We start from the raw sequence: 20428 nt of genomic DNA on the forward strand, positions 1-20428 counted from the left end.
GAAATCTGTTCGCTGCTCGGCGTTTTGTTTTAAGACGGGCCTGTCTCCAGTCCCGGGGTGCGGGTGTGCTTGTTCCCCGCTTCTGGGCGGGCTGAGCGCCGCCTCTCGCTCTGTCAGAGTTTCAGAGTTGTCGGCGCTTCCCAAACCCAACAACAGGACAGCCTGTTCGCGTGCACGCTGATCCCGGACTGTCCGGTAATTTAGCGAAGTTCTGCAACCGCAGGCGCTTCGCCACCGCTGGCGCGCAGCTGCTGTTCACTGCTGATGTCAGTACTAACGTACCCAACGCTCCGCTCCAATGAGCCCGCGAAGGGAAAAGGGGAAAAGAGAGTTTTCCCCAACTTCACTCCCGGCAAGGTGCCGCACCCACGCCACGAGCTCGGGCGCCTCTCGTGGGGAGGCAGTGTGGGAGCCGCGCGTTCTTAGGCAGCTTATTGCACAGCGTGACGGACTCTGTGACTAAGCGCTTTTCGCCAGGGTCACTCCCCGGGCAGAGCGCTGTCCTGGGAGTCCTAAGTACCTTCACGTAGTGTGATGGCTGCATGTAGACCAGGGATCGCCAACCCTGATCCCCCTGTATGGGCTCTTGGTGACCTGAATCTGCTTGTAACTGACTTAATTACATCAGTTCTCCCAGCTCTTCAGGCCCTACTGCTGTACTTTAAAGACAGACACAGACCTTAACCACAGACACACTGACAGGCCCTCCGGGACCAGGACTGGACAGCCCTGCAGACACACTGACTGACCCTCCAGGACCAGGACTGGACAGCCCTGCAGACACACTGACTGACCCTCCAGGACCAGGACTGGACAGCCCTGTGGACACACTGACTGAACTTCCAGGACCAGAATTGGCTGCAGACACACTGACACATCCAGGAGCAGGATAGTTGACCCCTTCCTTATACTTTGGGGATACATTTGCATCAATATTGAGTTTTGCTCCACTCAATCAGCTGAACTCTGGGATCTTTGTTACACTTGTAGCCTGACCTCAAATTTGAAAACTCCTGCTGGTTATTGGATGTGTTTGTTGACTTGTTTCAATTAAGCCAGTAATGAGCTGATTCAAGTGATATTAATCTATTTTGCAGTTTCCTCCTCTGTATTTATATCTCCATGCATTTCTGATTTCATTATTTCTGCTTGGAACTGTTTGAGGAGAAACATTCTTTCCTCACGCCAGCAGCACCAGATTCTGAAAAGACCTTTTCACAGCCCAGCACTGAAACAATATGGGGAAGTTTTGTGGCGTGACGCCATGGGCTTTCTCCAGTACATAGGTGCAGCAGTCATTTCCTTCCCCCGGACGCTTCCTGCGACGGAGCTTGCGAGAAGTTCTTCCTCTTCAGGAGTTACTGTTCTGAGTTTTTAAAGGGAAAGGAGAATAACCACCAAAAGAGCAGAAGAGAGTGGAGGAGAAGCAATTTACGTGGACCCTCAGGAAGTGAGAATAAAGAACAAAATGATATGAGTCCTTTAATTTGTAACACCACCCCTCCCCAAGAGCCCCCCATCCAGCACACTAAAGCAGAGCAGTGGCTGGCCCACAATCACCACCTTGCCCTGTACAAGCGAACACCCCCCATGAGTGATTTAGGGCTCCAAACAGCCAGTTGGAGAGCTGGCAGACTATGGGAGTGCTGGAGCTGGAGAGAGGGAAGGGGAAGCTGAAACAGAAAAACAGAGTGAAGCGGAGCGCTCTTGGCAGCAGAGGAGGGCCTCTCTGTGGGAAATCGAAAGCAGGGCATTGCCAGGAGCAACGCGAAGGATTTCAAGGCCACCAGGGCGACTGACCCATAGCAACGCTGCAGGGGGTCAGCTGATCCGGGGGAAAGCCGGACAGGGAGGTGTGAGTGGAGAGAGGGGAGGTGGCCTTTGAATTCAAGTCCCGCAAACAGTCAGATCCCAGATGTGCTGTGTGCTCGGGAATGTGGCTTTGGGAACCATGGTTACTGCCCACCCCCCGCCCCCCTGAGCCAATAAAAAAAAGAAAAACAGGCTAAATTCAACCAGAGAGCCAGCCGCCGGGGAGAGGACAAACACACAACACAACAATACAACCTCTGTGTTTCTGGGGAAAGGTCTGCTAACAGCTCAGCTGGGGAAAAAGACCAGCAGGACAAGGCGTCACACACACAGGGAGAGCCCGATACAGCAGGAGATGTGCACGACTTTCTGTCGTGACATGATGTCAGGAAACACTCCTATTTGTCTGATCAGTTTTGGGTGTCGTCATGGAGCAAGGGGAGGCCTGTGAATGTGTGGCCACAACACCCATGATGCGCCACGTCCTGCGCTCCATTACCAGCTGGGGCTACTTTCTGTGTGGCACTTGCATGTTATCCCGGTGCTGTTTGGGTGGGGCTGTCCAGGCATGGAGGACCCGTCAGTGGGGCTGCAGGGGTGGCAGAATAACAGAACTGTGAAATAAAAGGAAGGAAGCTTCTTTTTCCCCAGAAACGCTGTTGAACAATGGTATCACACACTGTATGCTGAACACGACACTTTCAACACTACGTCTCATCCCCAGCTGTGTCAGTTCCCTCTTCCCTTCTCTGATGTCCTGATATTCTCATATACTGGGGACTGAGCTGGACTCTGGAGAGCAGTGTAGTTGTCGCTGTCCTGTGGGCTCTGAAAGACACCAAGTCACAGACACACTGTCACACTGGGGCTGCTGTACTGAACACAACACTGAGGACTGGAATGTTTTAAAGTAATAAAGATACTATAGTAAACACCTTCCTGAAGGATTGATTAGATTAACATTTTGTTACATGCACAGGCAGATGCTGCTGCAATTAGAAAAAACTTTCCTCCTACTGCCAGACACCCTCAGAGTGTTGTTATCAGAAGACATAGCTCTCAAGTCCAGTGCTGTGTTACTGAGTGGATCAGACTTCTCCCCCTGTGAAGAGACACAGGGCAGAGCGGAGAATGAGTTTCTTGAAGGATTATTATTGCTACTTTTAGAAAACTATGTAATTTAAGCAAATAAACTCTTGCAACTCACTCTGCCACCTTCTGGTAAGGGATAGAAATGACATTTAGCTTCTCTTTAACCTTTGATCTGCTGGAAGTCTAAACATTATGAGTGTGCACCTGTGTAGGAAGTTTATTCTGCTGTATTTTATTTTGGAAACCTTTGCTCTGTGTAGCTGTTTTCTCTGCTGCTGTGATGAGTGTAGAAGAGTAGACATGTGATGGGAAATATTGCTCCTCTGCTCTAGACTGTGTTGAGAAAGATGGTCTTATTTGCTGGCGAGGAGGGATCAAGCAGTCGAGCAGCAGAATGGCCATTTCTCTGTGATGACCTGTCCTCAGTTTGCATGTCCTCAGTGCAGACGCCTCCACAGCTGGCTGCTTGGATGGTGCTGTCTGGGACGGGCGTGATGCTCACTCTCGGATCAGCTCCTGCAGGCTCTTACCTCAGTCTGGGCTCCTCCAGTGCTGCTGTCCTGTGTGGGCGGGGCAGTCACCCTCCTGTAGAGGACAAGGGGTCAGTGGTGAAGTGGTCAGGGACAGAGAGACCAGCTGTAGCAGAGTGGACACTCACCTTCTGATCAATAGGATTATTAGGACGGCCAGCAGCAGCACAACAACAGATCCCACAGCCGCCACCAGTGCTGTTAATAGAGTGCAGCCTCTGGCTGGGAAACAAGAAAATAGAGAGATTTCCTTGTCTAGATCACTTACATCAAATCTCAGATACAGGTGTATGTACAATACATACAGATCTGAGGGAGTTTCAGGATTAAATACAGATTATCACAACAAACAAAAAGTACAGTGAAGGAAAAAAGGCAGTACCATCTTGAAATATCAAAGATGGAGTTCTATCCCAAAACATGACCAATGACATTGACATTAGAGGAAGTACTCCACATTTCCAAAATATATAAAAGACTGCAGAACTTACACACTACAAGAGTCACAGCAGCAGATCTGCAAGCTCCCATGTTATTCTGTGCTTCACAGTAGTACTGTCCACTGTCTGCAGAGCTGACCTCTGCAATAGTTAAACTCTGCCCTGATTCCATCTTCCAGACTCCAGCACCACTGGTCTTAAACCAGGTGTAGTTCTTCACCCGAGGGTTTGCAGTGCTGCTGCAGGTCAGGGTGACAGAACTGCCTTCTGCTATTGCACCAGAGGGGCTGATGGACACTGAGGTGCTTTTGGTGGCATACAGCAGATATTGGAATTCTGGGTAAAACGGGAAACATACGATTTAGATAAAAGAACTCCAGCAGTTGTGAAACTGACCATACAACTGGAGTAACTATTGTATCAGCATAACAAAACGGTAAAATAAAGGTAGCGAGAGAACTTTTTCCCCAAATACCTGAGATAGCATTTCCACTTGCTGCCGGTAGATGGAAGCAATGTGCTATCCCCCGGCCGTGAGTCACTGAAACGTCTGCAGGTGTTGCAGTGTCCAGATGGAATGAGTTTGCAGCCATTCGACAGAACAGGAATGGAGCAGGATTATTAAAGACTGGGGATTCTACAGGAGGTGGAAACTCCTTAAAGAGAAGGACATGACTGGGAACGGGAGAAAACAGTTTAAACCATTTTTCATTTATCTGGCTGAATGTTGAATGAGAAGAGGAAGGAAATTATACAGCATAGACCCAGAATCCATCTTTACAGAAGCCCTTCTCCTAATTTCCATCTTTACATAAATGAGCAGTGGGTTTTCAGACACATAACTCTGCTGAAAAATAACATCACATATACTGAACACAACACTTTCAACAGGAGGTCTCATCACCAGCTGTGTCAGTTCCCTCCTCCCTGCTTTGAACTCCTTATATTTTCATAATCCAAGGGCTGAACTGGTCTTGAGTCTCTGTGCTGTAGACCCTGAAAGACACCACAGACACACTGTCACACTGGGGCAGCTGTACTGAGCACAACACTGAGGACGGGATTAGACTGAACTAATAGATATACTGTACTGAACACAACACTGAGGACTGGATCAGACTGAACTAATAGATATTCTGTACTGACCACAACAGTGAGGACTGGATCAGACTGAACTAATAGATAAACTGTACTGAGCACAACACTGAGGACTGGATCAGACTGAACTAATAGATATACTGTACTGAACACAATCAGCTGTGATCTAGGGGTCAGAGAGAAGGCTGGAGTTCAAAACGTCCTTGGACTGCATCCCAGCCAGACTTCTGGAAAATACATTACCAAATGGATGTCACTGACCTCTACTGGTCTGGTGCTCTGTCATGGAGCTACTTCAGAGCATGGTAGTGCACTCAGCAGTACTCACCTATGTCTCAGAAGGATACTCTCCCTGAATTACTTCTAGTCTGTCAGCATCAGACCAGTGGCTCAGTTCCCTCTGCCAGAATCCCAGTGTGTGTCTCTCCTTTAGACTTCCACTCCTACCCAGACCCTGATCTCAATTTTACTTCCTGTCTCCATTCTGCTTTACCCATCTCCATCCTTCCTCCATTTAACTTTCCTCTTTGACTCTACCAGAGTGTTGATTCACACCCAGCCCTAGAGGACTTTCCATTTGTTTTAGTTTGGATTCACAGTTGTTTTTCTTCAGCAAGCCACAACAACACAATGAAGTGAAGTAAAGCCAAATGAATCCTGGTAATTAGATGAGATGTGATCCAGATCTGATGTTTTCAGGGGTTATGGGGCACAACCAACAGGGATTTCAACCATAGAAAAGCCAATAAAATGCTTCAGCCTCAAGTCTTTTACAAAAACACAACCAAACTATTTGACACACAATTTTAAAAGCAAGAAGAAAGTAGCTAATGCTTCGCAGATGAGACTCTTTAGACAGAAAATGAGCAAGCCATTTCCGCAAGGCATCCTGGGACATGTAGTTCTCCATCTCTCCTGTACAGAGGAAACTACATTTTTTTAAAGAGACGTGGTCAACGAGGGTTGAGACTTCATAAAACTCAGAATACCCTCCCTCTATGGCCCTGTCTTACATTTTGTCACACAGAGTAAAGTTAAAGTCAAGTTTATTGCCAAACCAACCTACAGGCTGTTAGGAATTTTTTGTGGTGCTCTTGACACCTTGAATTACAGACAGATTCAAGAATAACAGTGAAGATGGAAATCCAAACAATTACCAAATACTATAAGAATTAATAAGGTACTGTAGCTGCTCTTTCTGAGCTGCCTAGGAACATAGAGCCCTTGATGGCTTTCTTCACTCTCTGGTGTGCATTTCAAGGTGAAGGAAATTGTTGTGCCAGCAAACCTGAAGGTGTCGAAACTCTCTACGACCTGACCATCAACCACAAGAGGATGGAATTTATCCTGTCACGTGTGAAATCAAAGAGGACATGGAGACTGAGTTGGAGAGTTTCTGATTGCACCAGCACACCAAACCTCCTTCCTGTAGGTAGATTTGTCTCAGTCTCTACAGTGATCAAGGTAGAATGAAGGTGAATGAGGCCGCTGGCCACTGAACTGTGAAACTCCCTACTGGAGAGCAGCAAGGGTATGTATAACCACACCCCACTGTGCAGCCAGTGCATGAACTCCAGCACACTGACACAGCCCAGTCCCAGTGCTCTAGACTCTTTTAGTCCCTGTGGAGACCAGCACACTGACACAGCCCAGTCAAAGGGCTCTAGACTCTTCTAGTCCCTGTGGAGTCCAGTACACTGACACAGCCCAGTCACAGGCTCTAGACTCTTCTAGTCCCTGTGGAGTCCAGCACAGTGACACACAGCCCAGTCACAGGCTCTAGACCCCTGTAGTCCCTGTGGGTCTAGGACACTGCCACAGCCCAGTCACAGGCTCTAGACTCTTCTAGTCCCTGTGGAGTCCAGCACTCTGACACAGCCCAGTCACAGGCTCTAGACTCTTCTAGTCCCTGTGGAGTCCAGTACAGTGACACAGCGCAGTCACAGGGCTCTAGACTTTTCTAGTCCCTGTGGAGTCCAGGACACTGACACAGCCCAGTCACAGGACTCTAGACTCTTCTAGTCCCTGAGGAGTCCGGGACACTGACACACAGCCCAGTCACAAGCTCTAGACTATTCTAGTCCCTGTGGAGTCCAGGACACTGATACAGCCCAGTCACAGGCTCTAGACTCTTCTAGTCCATGTATGGTGCTGTATACTGACTAATTCACGAGATGTGAAAAACTGTATTTTTTTAGTAGATTAAGATATTTTATCCATCACTTGATCAGTTAAGATCAATCAATAGGTATGATGATACCATTCTATAATTGATGTAAGAGTATATAATACCTGCCCTTTTCTTCATTTGTCTAATTTATGCATCATCCATTCATACATGTTATTCCTGTATTATTTTCTTTTCACCAAATGTCACTGTGGTCTCCTTAATTTGCATAATTTCCATAATTTCCCTCTCAGTGGCTGTTAGGTCCAGAAATTGTCTGTATTGTTCAGCAGCAGGCAAATGAGCTGTGATACTGAGAACTGGGAGGGGATGGAGCAGGGTTTGTGTGGGTGGGGTATGATTTCTACAAGTCAAGTTCACCAGTTTCTACAGGACTGAACCACACTTCCTTTAACACTCGCAGACGAACATATTAATGTGTAGGTTCAGCAGAATCCCATGGCTGCTTTACTGTCTTATTGTCAGCCAAAGATCTCACTGATCAGATCAATCAAAAAAGCTAATCCTCATCGATAACCTCTTGCAAAAGAGTTTCCAGAACTCTCACAGCAGGCAGAGGGTAGGACAGTCATCTGGGACTCACTCCACTCTGACTGCCCTCTAATTGCTTTAGTAAACTAATGATCCAGCATCAGCCTTGTACTAGTTCAAGCCCTGTAGTCTATCACTACAGGTGATGGTCTGAGGAGAGCTCTGAGAAACTGCTGGACTGCTGCCCTTGAGGACTGACTCCATAGAGAGCTGTGTCCCAACACTCCTGATCCAATAAGCCACCAGGATCATACTCACATCTGACACTGAGCGTGACCGCAGGGGAGGGCAGGTTGTCGTAGCCTCTTGCAGTGCAGGAGTAGCTCCCATCATGCTCGTAGCTGACAGGGTTAAAGGTCAGGGGGCTGGAGGGGGTCTGTGCAGGGAGGAGGAGACCGTTCCTGTACCAGGTGAAAGAGGGGTCACTCAGAGTGCAGCTGGTCTTACAGGTCAGGGTCACAGCCTGCCCCTCTGTTACTGTGCTCACCTGTGCCTGCAGACCTGCGAGAGAATGAAAGAGAATTAAATTACTGAGTTAAACTCAGCTCTCCCAGTGATCAGTGTTACAGTGACCCTGTACAGTATATGATCACTTCCCTCGAGTGAGCTGCAGGACTGAGATACGCACTGATGATCTTCAGTGTTGCATAGATATTTACCTTTTCTTATAATCTGTACCTTTAAATGAAATTCTAGTTTTAGAATTTGTGATTAAATTTAACAAGTAACAGAGCAGCAGCTTTTACTTAACCAGAAATAACAGGTTCAGATAATCTACACAAATAAATCTCCTTTTCAAACATACAATGGTCATTCTAATGAAAAAAATACAATCTTGTAATCTAGTGAAACAGTTACTTCATGTATCATGATCAGTCATCACTAATTAATAAATCAAAACAACAAAAACATTCAGTTAGGATCCAAAATCTATCAAATTCATTCTATTAAAACATAGTGTGACCTTGACTGTTGTATAGACACTGGATCTCCTTAGTATTGATAGGGCTGATTGAGCCCCAAGGTGATTTAAGCTGTTGAGTCTGTCGTGTTATTTTAATAAGAATATTGTGAACTTGTTAGTTTATTTGAAATCTCAGCATTCCTTACCAGAATGTCAAGTTTTTACAGTAGCACTGAAGTAAAACACAACCAGTGTAAAAGCATATGAATTGAGAATTAAAATATTTTTGACACTCAGTAGATACTGTACACTGTTTGATTTAGAAAACAGGTTTGACCATTTAAACTTGGTTGAGGTTTAGGACTGATATTAAGGTAAATGCCTTTTTGACAAATGTGATTGTTTTGTTTTTCTCATCCCACAGTGCTATTGTGCTGTTGTGACGGTATTTTTACTTTACTGTCAACATGTGCAGTTAGTGAAGAATGTATGTAGCATGAAGAGAGTCTCTACTGTACCTGTGACTGAGAGTGACACTCCTGGTTGTCCTGTCCATTTACCCCCAGCTGTGTTTGTTATAAACTTAAACCAGTAAGTTGTGCTGTCACTTGTTGTCAGGTTCCTCAGTCTGAGGGTGCAGTTGTTCACCTTATTCCCCAGGTATTCTGTACGGTTCACATACTGAGGCACAGCAGACAGGTCTGTGGGTTCAGTTGGGTACACTGGTTTCTCTATAAACCAGAATGTTTGTGTCACAGTGTTATCTCTGGGGTAACTGTAGGTGCACCCCATGACCACCGTCGACCCCTGCAGTGCACAGATACTCCCAGGGTTGTACCACACCCCCCAGTTCTGACTCAGGACACCTGCAAGACAGACACACACAGCCCTGCTGGTGAGGACCTGGAGCTGCAGGGAGGGTGAGAGTCTGACAGGACAGCAGCTGGGCTGTCTGACTGCTGTCAGCCACAGTAAATACGCAGGACAGAGCACAGTGTAAATAACTGCACACTGAATCCACTGCATTACTCTTCCTTACTGATCTGCTGGGCTAGTAAGGGGATCCAGAGCAGGAATCCTCTCCCCCTGCTCCTGTGGAGAGTCGCACTGCTCTCTGGTTTCTGGTTCAGCAGACATCACAGTGACCTGACAGGACCGAGTCATTGACCCAGAGAGTGGATTTTATTCTCATTTCATTACAATAAACAGCAAACCTCCATGAGAAGGTGACAGTTCTGCTTTTTCAGCCAGCTTGAAGCAAAAGGAACTGCTGCACAGTGAACACAGGGAAGCAGGGTGATGAGGACATGAACCAGGTTGCTGTTATCCAGATGTCTGATCTGTTACAGGTCTTACCAGCTGCAGGTCCGTCTGTGAGCAACACTCATTGCTGGAAGTATCAAACCTGTTACCTCCTCTCTGAGCACATGTCCACTGACAGGCGTGTGAAGTGAGCTCAGTATTAATCTCCCTAACTGTCTGCTTCATCAGTGTGACTGATCTAACAGCCCTGCAGCTCCCAGTAAAACTGCAGGGTGGATCACACTGCTCTGCAATGGGAGGGATTTCTCTGTCACCAGCGATGTCTTTGAAAAGTGATGCAGATTTACCTGGAATAAGAACAAGGGCAGCAAGTAGCACACTGACTGCAGTCTGGACAGACATTTCTTCCACGTCAGTCTGTAACACAGGAGAGTCGAGAATATGTTAGTGGTTCTTTTGTTCATATAGTCAGGTGAAACACATTCTGTGTGGAGTCTGCATGGACTCTCATGTTGTCTTCAGGGGTTCTGATGTCTTCTCCTTCTCCCCAAAACATGCTGGGTGTGCAAATTAAAGTCTCTGATACATCTGAATGCAGTTTAGTGTGTGTTTACATGTCCTGCAATGGCAGGTGTCCTACCCAGGACAGAGTCCTGTGTCCTGCAATGGACAGGCGTCCTACAGAGGGAGGAGTCCTGTGTCCTGCAATGGACAAGCGTCCTACAGAGGGAGGAGTCCTGTGTCCTGTGATGGACAGGCATCCTGCCCAGGACAGAGTCCTGTTTTGCACCCTGAGCTCCTGCAGCTCCTCCCAGGAAGAGGAGGCTGTGTGATAAAGGATGTGTGGGGAATAAGAAGAGTAATGAACTCAACCTCAACCTCGAATGAACACGTGAAGTGAATTTAATGTGAAATGAACAGTAATGTGATGTGTATTATAGAAGCTTGTCTTAACTGTCTGTAACAGAAAACATCTTATTAATGGTAAATACACATCTTATATACTGTATGCCTTGTGCATATGATACATAAAAAGTACAGGGTATGCAATTATTTCTGAGAAAAGGTACTAACCACTGCTACAACCTTGATAAACCTGCTGTTACTGAACGTTTATAGTATAGAAGGTTCTGTTGCATGCTATTGAACAGGAATGAATACTTAATTAATAACTGTGTAAAAGTCTGCATACACCTAATTCTGGTACAATATTAATAACATAATACTTATGTACTTAATTGCAAATTAACTGTTATCCTGAAGGAGCATGAGAGTATATTTTTTCTGCACATTTTCCAAAATAGGTTTCATTCTTTAGTTTCCCTTGCAGACTAAATGTTACACTTACAAATATATAACTACAATTAAAACCCTTTAAAATTGTATTACTGTTAAAATGTTATTGGGGTTTATTTATGAATCTGTCTAATCGATTTATTATTAAACAACCAGTAACATGCGTCTATATGTAGATACTGTACGCCAGTGATTCTCAAAACGACCAGCACATTTATCATGAGAAATGACTGCTCGTGCAACAAGGGCTAGGCAGGTGTTTTTAACCCATAACCCCTTTCGGTCTGAGAGCCGTGGTCCTGTCGCTCGTGACGGGTTCGGAACCTGCGCGATCTGTCGCGCGCGACCGGAGTCTGCAGCCCGAGGCGGTAGCGCGACACCCTGCAGATTCAACCACAGCTGAAACTTCACCCGCCAGGGCGCCCGTACTAAACCGATCAGCAATCTTGCTCATCGCATCAGTTTATCAATGCTAACATATAGTCTATGTGCAAAAACGATACCTTTCACTCGCATCAGGCTGTTGCAGTCATCATTAATAGAAGCTGTAGTAATAGTAGCTTATAACAGATTTCATGCTTTGGTAATTCTATTGCAGAATAAAAAAGCAGAAATACATTCCGCTAATACCAAAGTCACAGCATAAAGAAAGAGGTGAAGATACTAATTTAGCACGAATATGGGACGACCAGACCAGGATGAAGCGGAGCGGCTCCTGAGGGTCCCAGACAGGTGAGCGAGCCCGTGTCGTACCTGCAGGGTTGAAGGTGCTCGGTGCGGCGCTGGGAGGACGAGTCGCTGAGCCGCTGCTCACAGACTGAGAGCAGAGACGCGGGTGAGGCTGATTCACAGGAGGCTCATTTGAATAGAGCTTCAGACTTGATTCGGCAGAGCTGGTTACCACTGTGTTCAGTGTTTATCACGGGAGGAGGGAATAATGCCCAGGGGTTAATAAACTCGCCTTATATGGAGTAAATCTGCTTTTTTCCCAGCAAGAAGGCGTGGTAAAATATTTTGGAATGTGTATCTATTTCCGTGTTCAGAGATACTTGTGTGCAAATTTCTAGGAATCCTAATAAAGCTCCATAGCTTTGAAAATAGATTCTTGTTATTACTGTCATCGCACCGGCAACAGATTAAAAACTGGCAATCATCACTTTAATAATATGTACAGTAGATTTATGATATGCTATAGTATGTACTCATTGTAAGACCGGTTTACATTGTGGAATAAAGTGTATTTTGTTAAGAAATAATGCATTTCCACTTGTGCTGTCTTGGGCTTTGAGATGCTCGTGAAAGGTGCTTCATGCAATGAAGTTTATTCTAAGAAATAAAAAAAAACATACAGCAGATATTGGAATTCTGGGTAAAACGGGAAACATACGATTTAGATAAAAGAACTCCAGCAGTTGTGAAACTGACCATACAACTGGAGTAACTATTGTATCAGCATAACAAAACGGTAAAATAAAGGTAGCGAGAGAACTTTTTCCCCAAATACCTGAGATAGCATTTCCACTTGCTGCCGGTAGATGGAAGCAATGTGCTATCCCCCGGCCGTGAGTCACTGAAACGTCTGCAGGTGTTGCAGTGTCCAGATGGAATGAGTTTGCAGCCATTCGACAGAACAGGAATGGAGCAGGATTATTAAAGACTGGGGATTCCACAGGAGGTGGAAACTCCTTAAAGAGAAGGACATGACTGGGAACGGGAGAAAATAGTTTAAACCATTTTTCATTTATCTGGCTGAATGTTGAATGAGAAGAGGAAGGAAATTATACAGCATAGACCCAGAATCCATCTTTACAGAAGCCCTTCTCCTAATTTCCATCTTTACATAAATGAACAGAACTCTGCTGACAAATAACATTACATATACTGAACACAACACTTTCAACAGGAGGTCTCATCACCAGCTGTGTCAGTTCCCTCCTCCCTGCTTTAAACTCCTTATATTTTCATAATCCAAGGGCTGAACTGGTCTTGAGTCTCTGTGCTGTAGACCCTGAAAGACACCAAATCACAGACACACTGTCACACTGGGGCAGCTGTACTGAGCACAACACTGAGGACTGGATTAGACTGAACGAATAGATATAGTGTACTGAACACAACACTGATGTCACGACCACTAACCTGCCCAGACCAGCCCCCAAGAGGACTAATCAGTTCCAGCAGCAGGGTGATAATTACAAACGCTGCCGCACGAGTTAATTTCACATCAGACGCCTTACCGAGCGGCAGGCTGCATTATTTAAGCCTCCCTTACCCGCAGATCGCTGCTCGGTATTGAGTTCACTTCTTGTTGCTCTACCTAGCGTTTCTTTACCTTTTGCCTTACTGGAATTCTGACTACACCTTTTGCCTTCGGACTTCGGATCTCGTCTCGCCCCTTGGATCGTTTGCTACCTGTGACTAATTTCGGTTTTGACCCTGCCGCTCTCTTTTCGACCACGGATCTGTCTCACGTTCTGGATTGTTCGCCACCAGTGCCTTTACCGGGTCTCGACCTACCTTACCCCTTCGGACTACGACTCAGCTCCTGGTTTTGCTCTGTTCGCTTACTCACCTCCCAAGGACTCCTGCATCTGCATCAGATCCTTTTCACCTCTACCAAGCCTCGTTACAAATGAGGGCTGGATTAGACTGGGCTAATATATATACTGTACTGAACACAATCAGCTGTGAATATCTACAGCTGTCCTGCTACTGCCAGACTCACCCTCAGAGTGTCATAATCAGAAGACACAGCTCTCAAGTCCAGAGCTGTGTAAGTGTCACCGAGTGGGTCAGATTGGGCTCCCTGAGGAGAGAGACAGAGGGAGGAGCAGAGAAAGTCTTGTCTGATTAAATAGTAATATTAGAGAGGCTCAGATGGATGGATGGTGGCTTTATTGAACGATTCTTATTCCTATACTTATTGGTACTTTTAGAACACTATGTATATATATGGTTAGCAATTGAAATTACATTTAGTTTCTTAGAGACATGTAGAGCAGAAGTGTGAGGGTAAATATTCCTGCTCTAGACTGTGTTGAGAAAGATGGTCTTATTTGCTGGAGAGGAGGGATCAAGCAATTGTGCAGCAGAATGGCCATTTCTCTGTGATGACCTGTCCTCAGTTTGCATGTCCTCAGTGCAGACGCCTCCACAGCTGGCTGCTTGGACGGTGCTGTCTGGGACGAGCGTGATGCTCACTCTCAGATCAGCTCCTGCAGGCTCTTACCTCAGTCTGGGCTCCGCCAGTGCTGCTGTCCTGTGTGGGCAGGGCAGTCACCCTCCTGTAGAGGACAAGGGGTCAGTGGTGAAGTGGTCAGTGGGCTGAGAGACCAGCTGTAGCAGAGTGGACATGTCTACAGACTCGCTCACCTTCTGATCAATAGGATTATTAGGATGGCCAGCAACAACACTGCAACAGATCCCACCACTGCCACCAACACAGTAAACTGAGAGGAGCCTCTGGCTGGGAAACAAGACAATAGAGAGGTTTCCTTGTCTATATCATTTACATCAAGTCACAGATACAGGCATATGCACTCCCATGTAATTGACCTAGCATGCCAGAGACTTTTTGGGACAGAAGAGCACTAGTCATCTATAATGCTGGCAGTCCAACAGTGGAAGCACAGACAGATTCCGCTGACACTAATGTGTGAAATATGATTCAGCCCAATGTAGAGTTGAGAAAGTCCCTGGCCTGAATACTGAGTACTAACACAAACAGCAAAAGAATGGCAGTGACATTCATGAAAAATCTACCCACAGTTCTACCCACAACATGACCAATGTCTTTAGAAATACAGTAGAGGTGAAAAGTTCTCCATGTTTCTAAGATTTAAAAAGGAAAACCCCATTGGACTTACACACTAAAGCAAGAGTCACAGCAGCAGATCTGCGAGCTCCAATGTTATTCTGTGCTTCACAGTAGTACTGTCCACTGTCTGCAGACCTGACCTCTGCAATGGTTAAACTCTGCCCTGATTCCATCCTCCAGACTCCAGCATCACTGAGCTTAAACCAGGTGTAGTTCTTCACTGGAGGGTTTGCAGAGTTGCTGCAGGTCAGGGTGACAGAACTGCCTTCTGCTATTGCACCAGAGGGGCTGATGGACACTGAGGTGTTCTTGGGGGCATCTGGAAGAAAAGATGGGAAACTTTATGAAGGTCATCACTGCAGCCCCAGTGTGATCTAGGGGTCAGAGAGAAGGCTGGAGTTCAAAAAGTCCTTGGACTGCATCCCAGCCAGACTTCTGGAAAATATATTACCAAATGGATGTCACTGACCTCTCTACTGAAATTATGTACTTACACAGCACGTTCACAGTGCCAGCTGCAGACCTGTTACTCCCAATCTCATTCTGTGCTTCACAGTAGTACTGTCCGCTGTCTGCAGAGCTGATGTTAATGATGGTGTAGTTGGATCCTTTATATAATGGACCAGTTCCATTGATCTTAAACCAGGTGTAGTTCTTCACTGGAGGGTTTGCAGAGCTGCTGCAGGTCAGGGTGACAGAACCACCTTCTGCTATTGCACCAGAGGGGCTGATGGACACTGAGGTGCTTTTGGGGGCATCTGGAAGAAAAGATGGGAAACTTTATGAAGGTCATCACTGCAGTCCCAGTGTGATCTAGGGGTCAGAGAGAAGGATGGAGGCCCAGAAGGTCCCAAGCTGACTCCCAGCTGGAACACTGCCCCTCTGACCTTTAGTAATGTTAACTACACTCATGTACTTACACAGCACATTCACAGTGATGGCTGCAGAGCTGTTACTCCCAAACTCATTCTGTGCTTCACAGTAGTACTGTCCACTGTCTGCAGAGCTGATGTTAATGATGGTGTAGTTGGCTCCTTTATATAATGGACCAGTTCCATTGATCTTAAACCAGCTGTAGTTCTTCACTAGAGGGTTTGCAGAGCTGCTGCAGGTCAGGGTGACAGAACTGCCTTCTGATATTGCACCAGAGGGGCTGATGGACACTGAGGTGCTTTTGGGGGCATCTGGAAGAAAAGATGGGAAACCTTATGAAGGTCATCACTGCAGCCCCAGTGTGATCTAGGGGTCAGAGAGAAGGCTGGAGTTCAAAAAGTCCTTGGACTGCATCCCAGCCAGACTTCTGGAAAATACATTACCAAATGGATGTCACTGACCTCTCTACTGAAATTATGTACTTACACAGCACGTTCACAGTGACAGCTGCAGACCTATTACTCCCAATCTCATTCTGTGCTTCACAGTAGTACTGTCTGCTGTCTGCAGAGCTGATGTTAATGATGGTGTAGTTGGGTCCTTTATATAATGGACCAGTTCCATTGATCTTAAACCAGCTGTAGTTCTTTACTGGAGGGTTTGCAGAGCTGCTGCAGGTCAGGGTGACAGAACTACCTTCTGCTATTGCACCAGAGGGGCTGATGGACACTGAGGTGCTTTTGGGGGCATCTGGAAGAAAAGATGGGAAACTTTATGAAGGTCGTCACTGCAGTCCCAGTGTGATCTAGGGGTCAGAGAGAAGGATGGAGGCCCAGAAGGTCCCAAGCTGACTCCCAGCTGGAACACTGCCCCTCTGACCTTTAGTAATGTTAACTACACTCATGTACTTACACAGCACATTCACAGTGACGGCTGCAGAGCTGTTACTCCCAAACTCATTCTGTGCTTCACAGTAGTACTGTCCACTGTCTGCAGAGCTGATGTTAATGATGGTGTAGTTGGCTCCTTTATATAATGGACCAGTTCCATTGATCTTAAACCAGCTGTAGTTCTTCACTAGAGGGTTTGCAGAGCTGCTGCAGGTCAGGGTGACAGAACTGCCTTCTGATATTGCACCAGAGGGGCTGATGGACACTGAGGTGCTTTTGGGGGCATCTGGAAGAAAAGATGGGAAACCTTATGAAGGTCATCACTGCAGCCCCAGTGTGATCTAGGGGTCAGAGAGAAGGCTGGAGTTCAAAAAGTCCTTGGACTGCATCCCAGCCAGACTTCTGGAAAATACATTACCAAATGGATGTCACTGACCTCTCTACTGAAATTATGTACTTACACAGCACGTTCACAGTGACAGCTGCAGACCTATTACTCCCAATCTCATTCTGTGCTTCACAGTAGTACTGTCTGCTGTCTGCAGAGCTGATGTTAATGATGGTGTAGTTGGCTCCTTTATATAATGGACCAGTTCCATTGATCTTAAACCAGCTGTAGTTCTTTACTGGAGGGTTTGCAGAGCTGCTGCAGGTCAGGGTGACAGAACTACCTTCTGCTATTGCACCAGAGGGGCTGATGGACACTGAGGTGCTCCTGGGGGCATCTGGAAGAAAAGATGGGAAACTTTATGAAGGTCGTCACTGCAGTCCCAGTGTGATCTAGGGGTCAGAGAGAAGGATGGAGGCCCAGAAGGTCCCAAGCTGACTCCCAGCTGGAACACTGCCCCTCTGACCTTTAGTAATGTTAACTACACTCATGTACTTACACAGCACATTCACAGTGACGGCTGCAGAGCTGTTACTCCCAAACTCATTCTGTGCTTCACAGTAGTACTGTCCACTGTCTGCAGAGCTGATGTTAATGATGGTGTAGTTGGCTCCTTTATATAATGGACCAGTTCCATTGATCTTAAACCAGGTGTAGTTCTTTACTGGAGGGTTTGCAGTGCTGCTGCAGGTCAGGGTGACAGAACTGCCTTCTGTTATTTCACCAGAGGGGCTGATGGACACTGAGGTACTCTTGGAGGCATCTAGAAGAGATAAGAGTTTAAATAAGCTTTTTATAATTAACACAGAAATGACAATTTTGTGTAATTCAGTAGTTAATAGGAAATTAAAACTGTGATGGGCAGAGAGGATGCAGAAAATTCTAGCTCTCTTACAGAACCCATACTGTTCATCATTCAAATGTTTACTAGTTAGGAATAGCTTTATAATAATAATAATAATTTTAATAATAATTTTCTGGACACTCCACTCAAAGCGCTTTACAGGTAATGGGGTCTCCCCTCCACCATCACCAATGTGCAGCCCCACCTGGATGATGCGACGGCAGCCATAGTGCGCCAGAACGCTCACCACACATCAGCTATTAGTGGGGAGGAGAGCAGAGAATAATGAAGCCAATTCATAGATGGGGATTATTAGGAGGCCATGATTGGTTAGGGCCAATGGGAAATTTGGCCAGGACGCCGGGGTTACACCCCTACTCTTTTCAAGAAACGCCCTGAGGTTTTTAATGTCCACGGAGAGTCAGGACCTCGGTTTTACGTCTCATCTGAAGGACGGCGCCTGTTTACAGTATAGTGTCCCCATCACTATACTGGGGCATTAGGACCCACGTGGACCACAGGGTGAGCGCCCCCTGCTGGCCCCACTAACACCTCTTCCAGCAGCAACCTTAGTTTTTCCCAGGAGGTCTCCCATCCAGGTACTGACCATATTCACTCATGTTAAAGACCAGGTAAGACCAGTCCAGCCCAACTCTGTCTTACCAGCAGGAAGTTTAACTCATCAAGTGGAATCTTGAGTATCAAACGTCTTTATTCACATTATAATTCTCAGGAGTTAATCTGTTATTCCAAACACGTTTGATGTTCTGTTTACGATAGTACTGTGAATTGTTGCGTTTGATTGGTCCCTAAAATTCTCTTAGTACTCCTGCAATTTACTGTCACGTTTTTTAATGGTTACAGTAAATTAAAGCTCCACATCACATATACCTACAATCCTTTAATGGACTAAAATGAATGGATGTTCTGGTGGAACATCAGAAGGAACTGCTGCACAGTGAACACAGGGAAGAACTTGATGAGGACATGAACCAGGTTCCTGTTACCCAGCTGTCTGATCCATTACAGGTCTTACCAGCTGCAGGTCCCGTAGCTCGTACTCGTAGCAGGAAGTATCAAAACTGTTACCTCTTCTCTGAGCACATGTCCACTGTCAGGCGTGTGAATTGAGCTCAGTATTAATCTCCCTAACTGTCTGCTTCATCAGTGTGACTGATCTAACAGCCCTGCAGCTCCCAGTAAAACTGCAGGGTGGACCACACTGCTCTGCAATGGGAGGGATTTCTCTGTCACCAGCGATGTCTTTGAAAAGTGACGCAGATTTACCTGGAATAAGAACAAGGGCAGCAAGTAGCACACTGACTGCAGTCTGGACAGACATTTCTCCCACGTCAGTCTGTAACACAGGAGAGTAGAGAATATGTTAGTGGTTCTTTTGTTCATATAGTCATGTGAAACACATTCTGTGTGGAGTCTGCATGGTGTTTTGCATCTTGTTCATGAGCTTTGGTTTCCTCACAGCTTCCCAAAAAATCCTGGTTGGGCATATGCATGTCTTTGACACACTATTGCATGCCTGAGTGTGTGTTTATATGTCCTACGATGGACAGGTGTCCTACCCTAGGTGGAGTACTGAAATACCCCCATAAGCATGTGTGTTCATGGGCCCTGCAATTTCAGTATTCATTTTTTATCATATATATCATTATATATCCGTCTACCATAACATATAGAAGTTCAAGTAACAGTAGTCTGCCTTGAGTAACTACCATAACTACCTTAAACAACTGGCTTGGAAAATCAATTAAAAAAACAGAAATACTACAGAAATACAGGAAATCTAAAAATCACAGTACAAACAACAGAGGTGAAGATACTCATTCGCGCCACAAATATGGGACGAACAGACCAGGATCAAGCGGAGCGGCTCCTGAGGGTCCCAGACAGAATACAGTCATTATTAACAGAACTTGTACGGCTACTGCTACTTTATTTATTTTATTTATTACAAAATAATAATAATAATAATAATAATAGTAAACTTACATGCTTTCGAAATTCCGTTTTTGAAAAAACGTTCCAGCTAAAAGCAAAATGACAGAATTAACAAACTGGAGAAGAAAAGATACTCATTCGCGCCACGAATATGGGACGACCAGACCAGGATGAAGCGGAGCGGCTCCTGAGGGTCCCAGACAGGTGAGCGAGCCCGTGTCATACCTGCAGGGTTGAAGGTGCTCGGTGCGGCACTGGGAGGATGAGTCGCTGAGCCCTGCTCACAGACTGAGAGCAGAGACGCGGGTGAGGCTGATTCACAGGAGACTCATTTGAATTGTGGTTTAGATTTGCTTCAGCAGAGAAAGTTACCCTTTGTGTTCAGTGTTTTTTGGGTGTACTGGAAGATGCCCGGGGGACTGGTAACGTGCGATAAACATGCCTTATAAGGGGCTGTTTATTTATTTTTTACCGGCAAGAAGACATATTATACTATCCTGGAAAGT

The 20428-nt window shown here is 46.0% G+C and overlaps 2 protein-coding genes across 2 annotated transcripts; both read right to left on the reverse strand.

Moving 5' to 3' along the window:
- Window positions 1-1469: 1469 nt before the first annotated feature.
- Window positions 1470-20039, reverse strand: LOC107075414 (B-cell receptor CD22-like). Its single transcript, XM_069185537.1, has 12 exons — window positions 19974-20039; window positions 19254-19323; window positions 17622-17885; window positions 17196-17459; window positions 16757-17020; window positions 16331-16594; window positions 15892-16155; window positions 15466-15729; window positions 15021-15290; window positions 14527-14620; window positions 14384-14438; window positions 1470-2640 (listed from the first exon to the last, which is right to left on the reverse strand). The coding sequence occupies exons 2-12, from the start codon at window positions 19306-19308 to the stop codon at window positions 2542-2544; spliced, it is 2157 nt and encodes a 718-aa protein (XP_069041638.1). The 5' UTR covers window positions 19309-19323; window positions 19974-20039; the 3' UTR covers window positions 1470-2541.
- Window positions 4464-12037, reverse strand: LOC102689561 (B-cell receptor CD22-like). The gene is made up of 5 exons (XM_069184641.1): window positions 11908-12037; window positions 10206-10275; window positions 9114-9461; window positions 7950-8192; window positions 4464-4870 (listed from the first exon to the last, which is right to left on the reverse strand). Exons 2-5 carry the CDS (start codon window positions 10258-10260, stop codon window positions 4824-4826), a joined length of 693 nt encoding a protein of 230 aa, XP_069040742.1. The 5' UTR covers window positions 10261-10275; window positions 11908-12037; the 3' UTR covers window positions 4464-4823.
- Window positions 20040-20428: the final 389 nt, after the last annotated feature.

The sequence above is a fragment of the Lepisosteus oculatus genome, chromosome 27 (genome assembly GCF_040954835.1).
Source record: "Lepisosteus oculatus isolate fLepOcu1 chromosome 27, fLepOcu1.hap2, whole genome shotgun sequence".
NCBI lineage: Eukaryota > Metazoa > Chordata > Actinopteri > Semionotiformes > Lepisosteidae > Lepisosteus > Lepisosteus oculatus.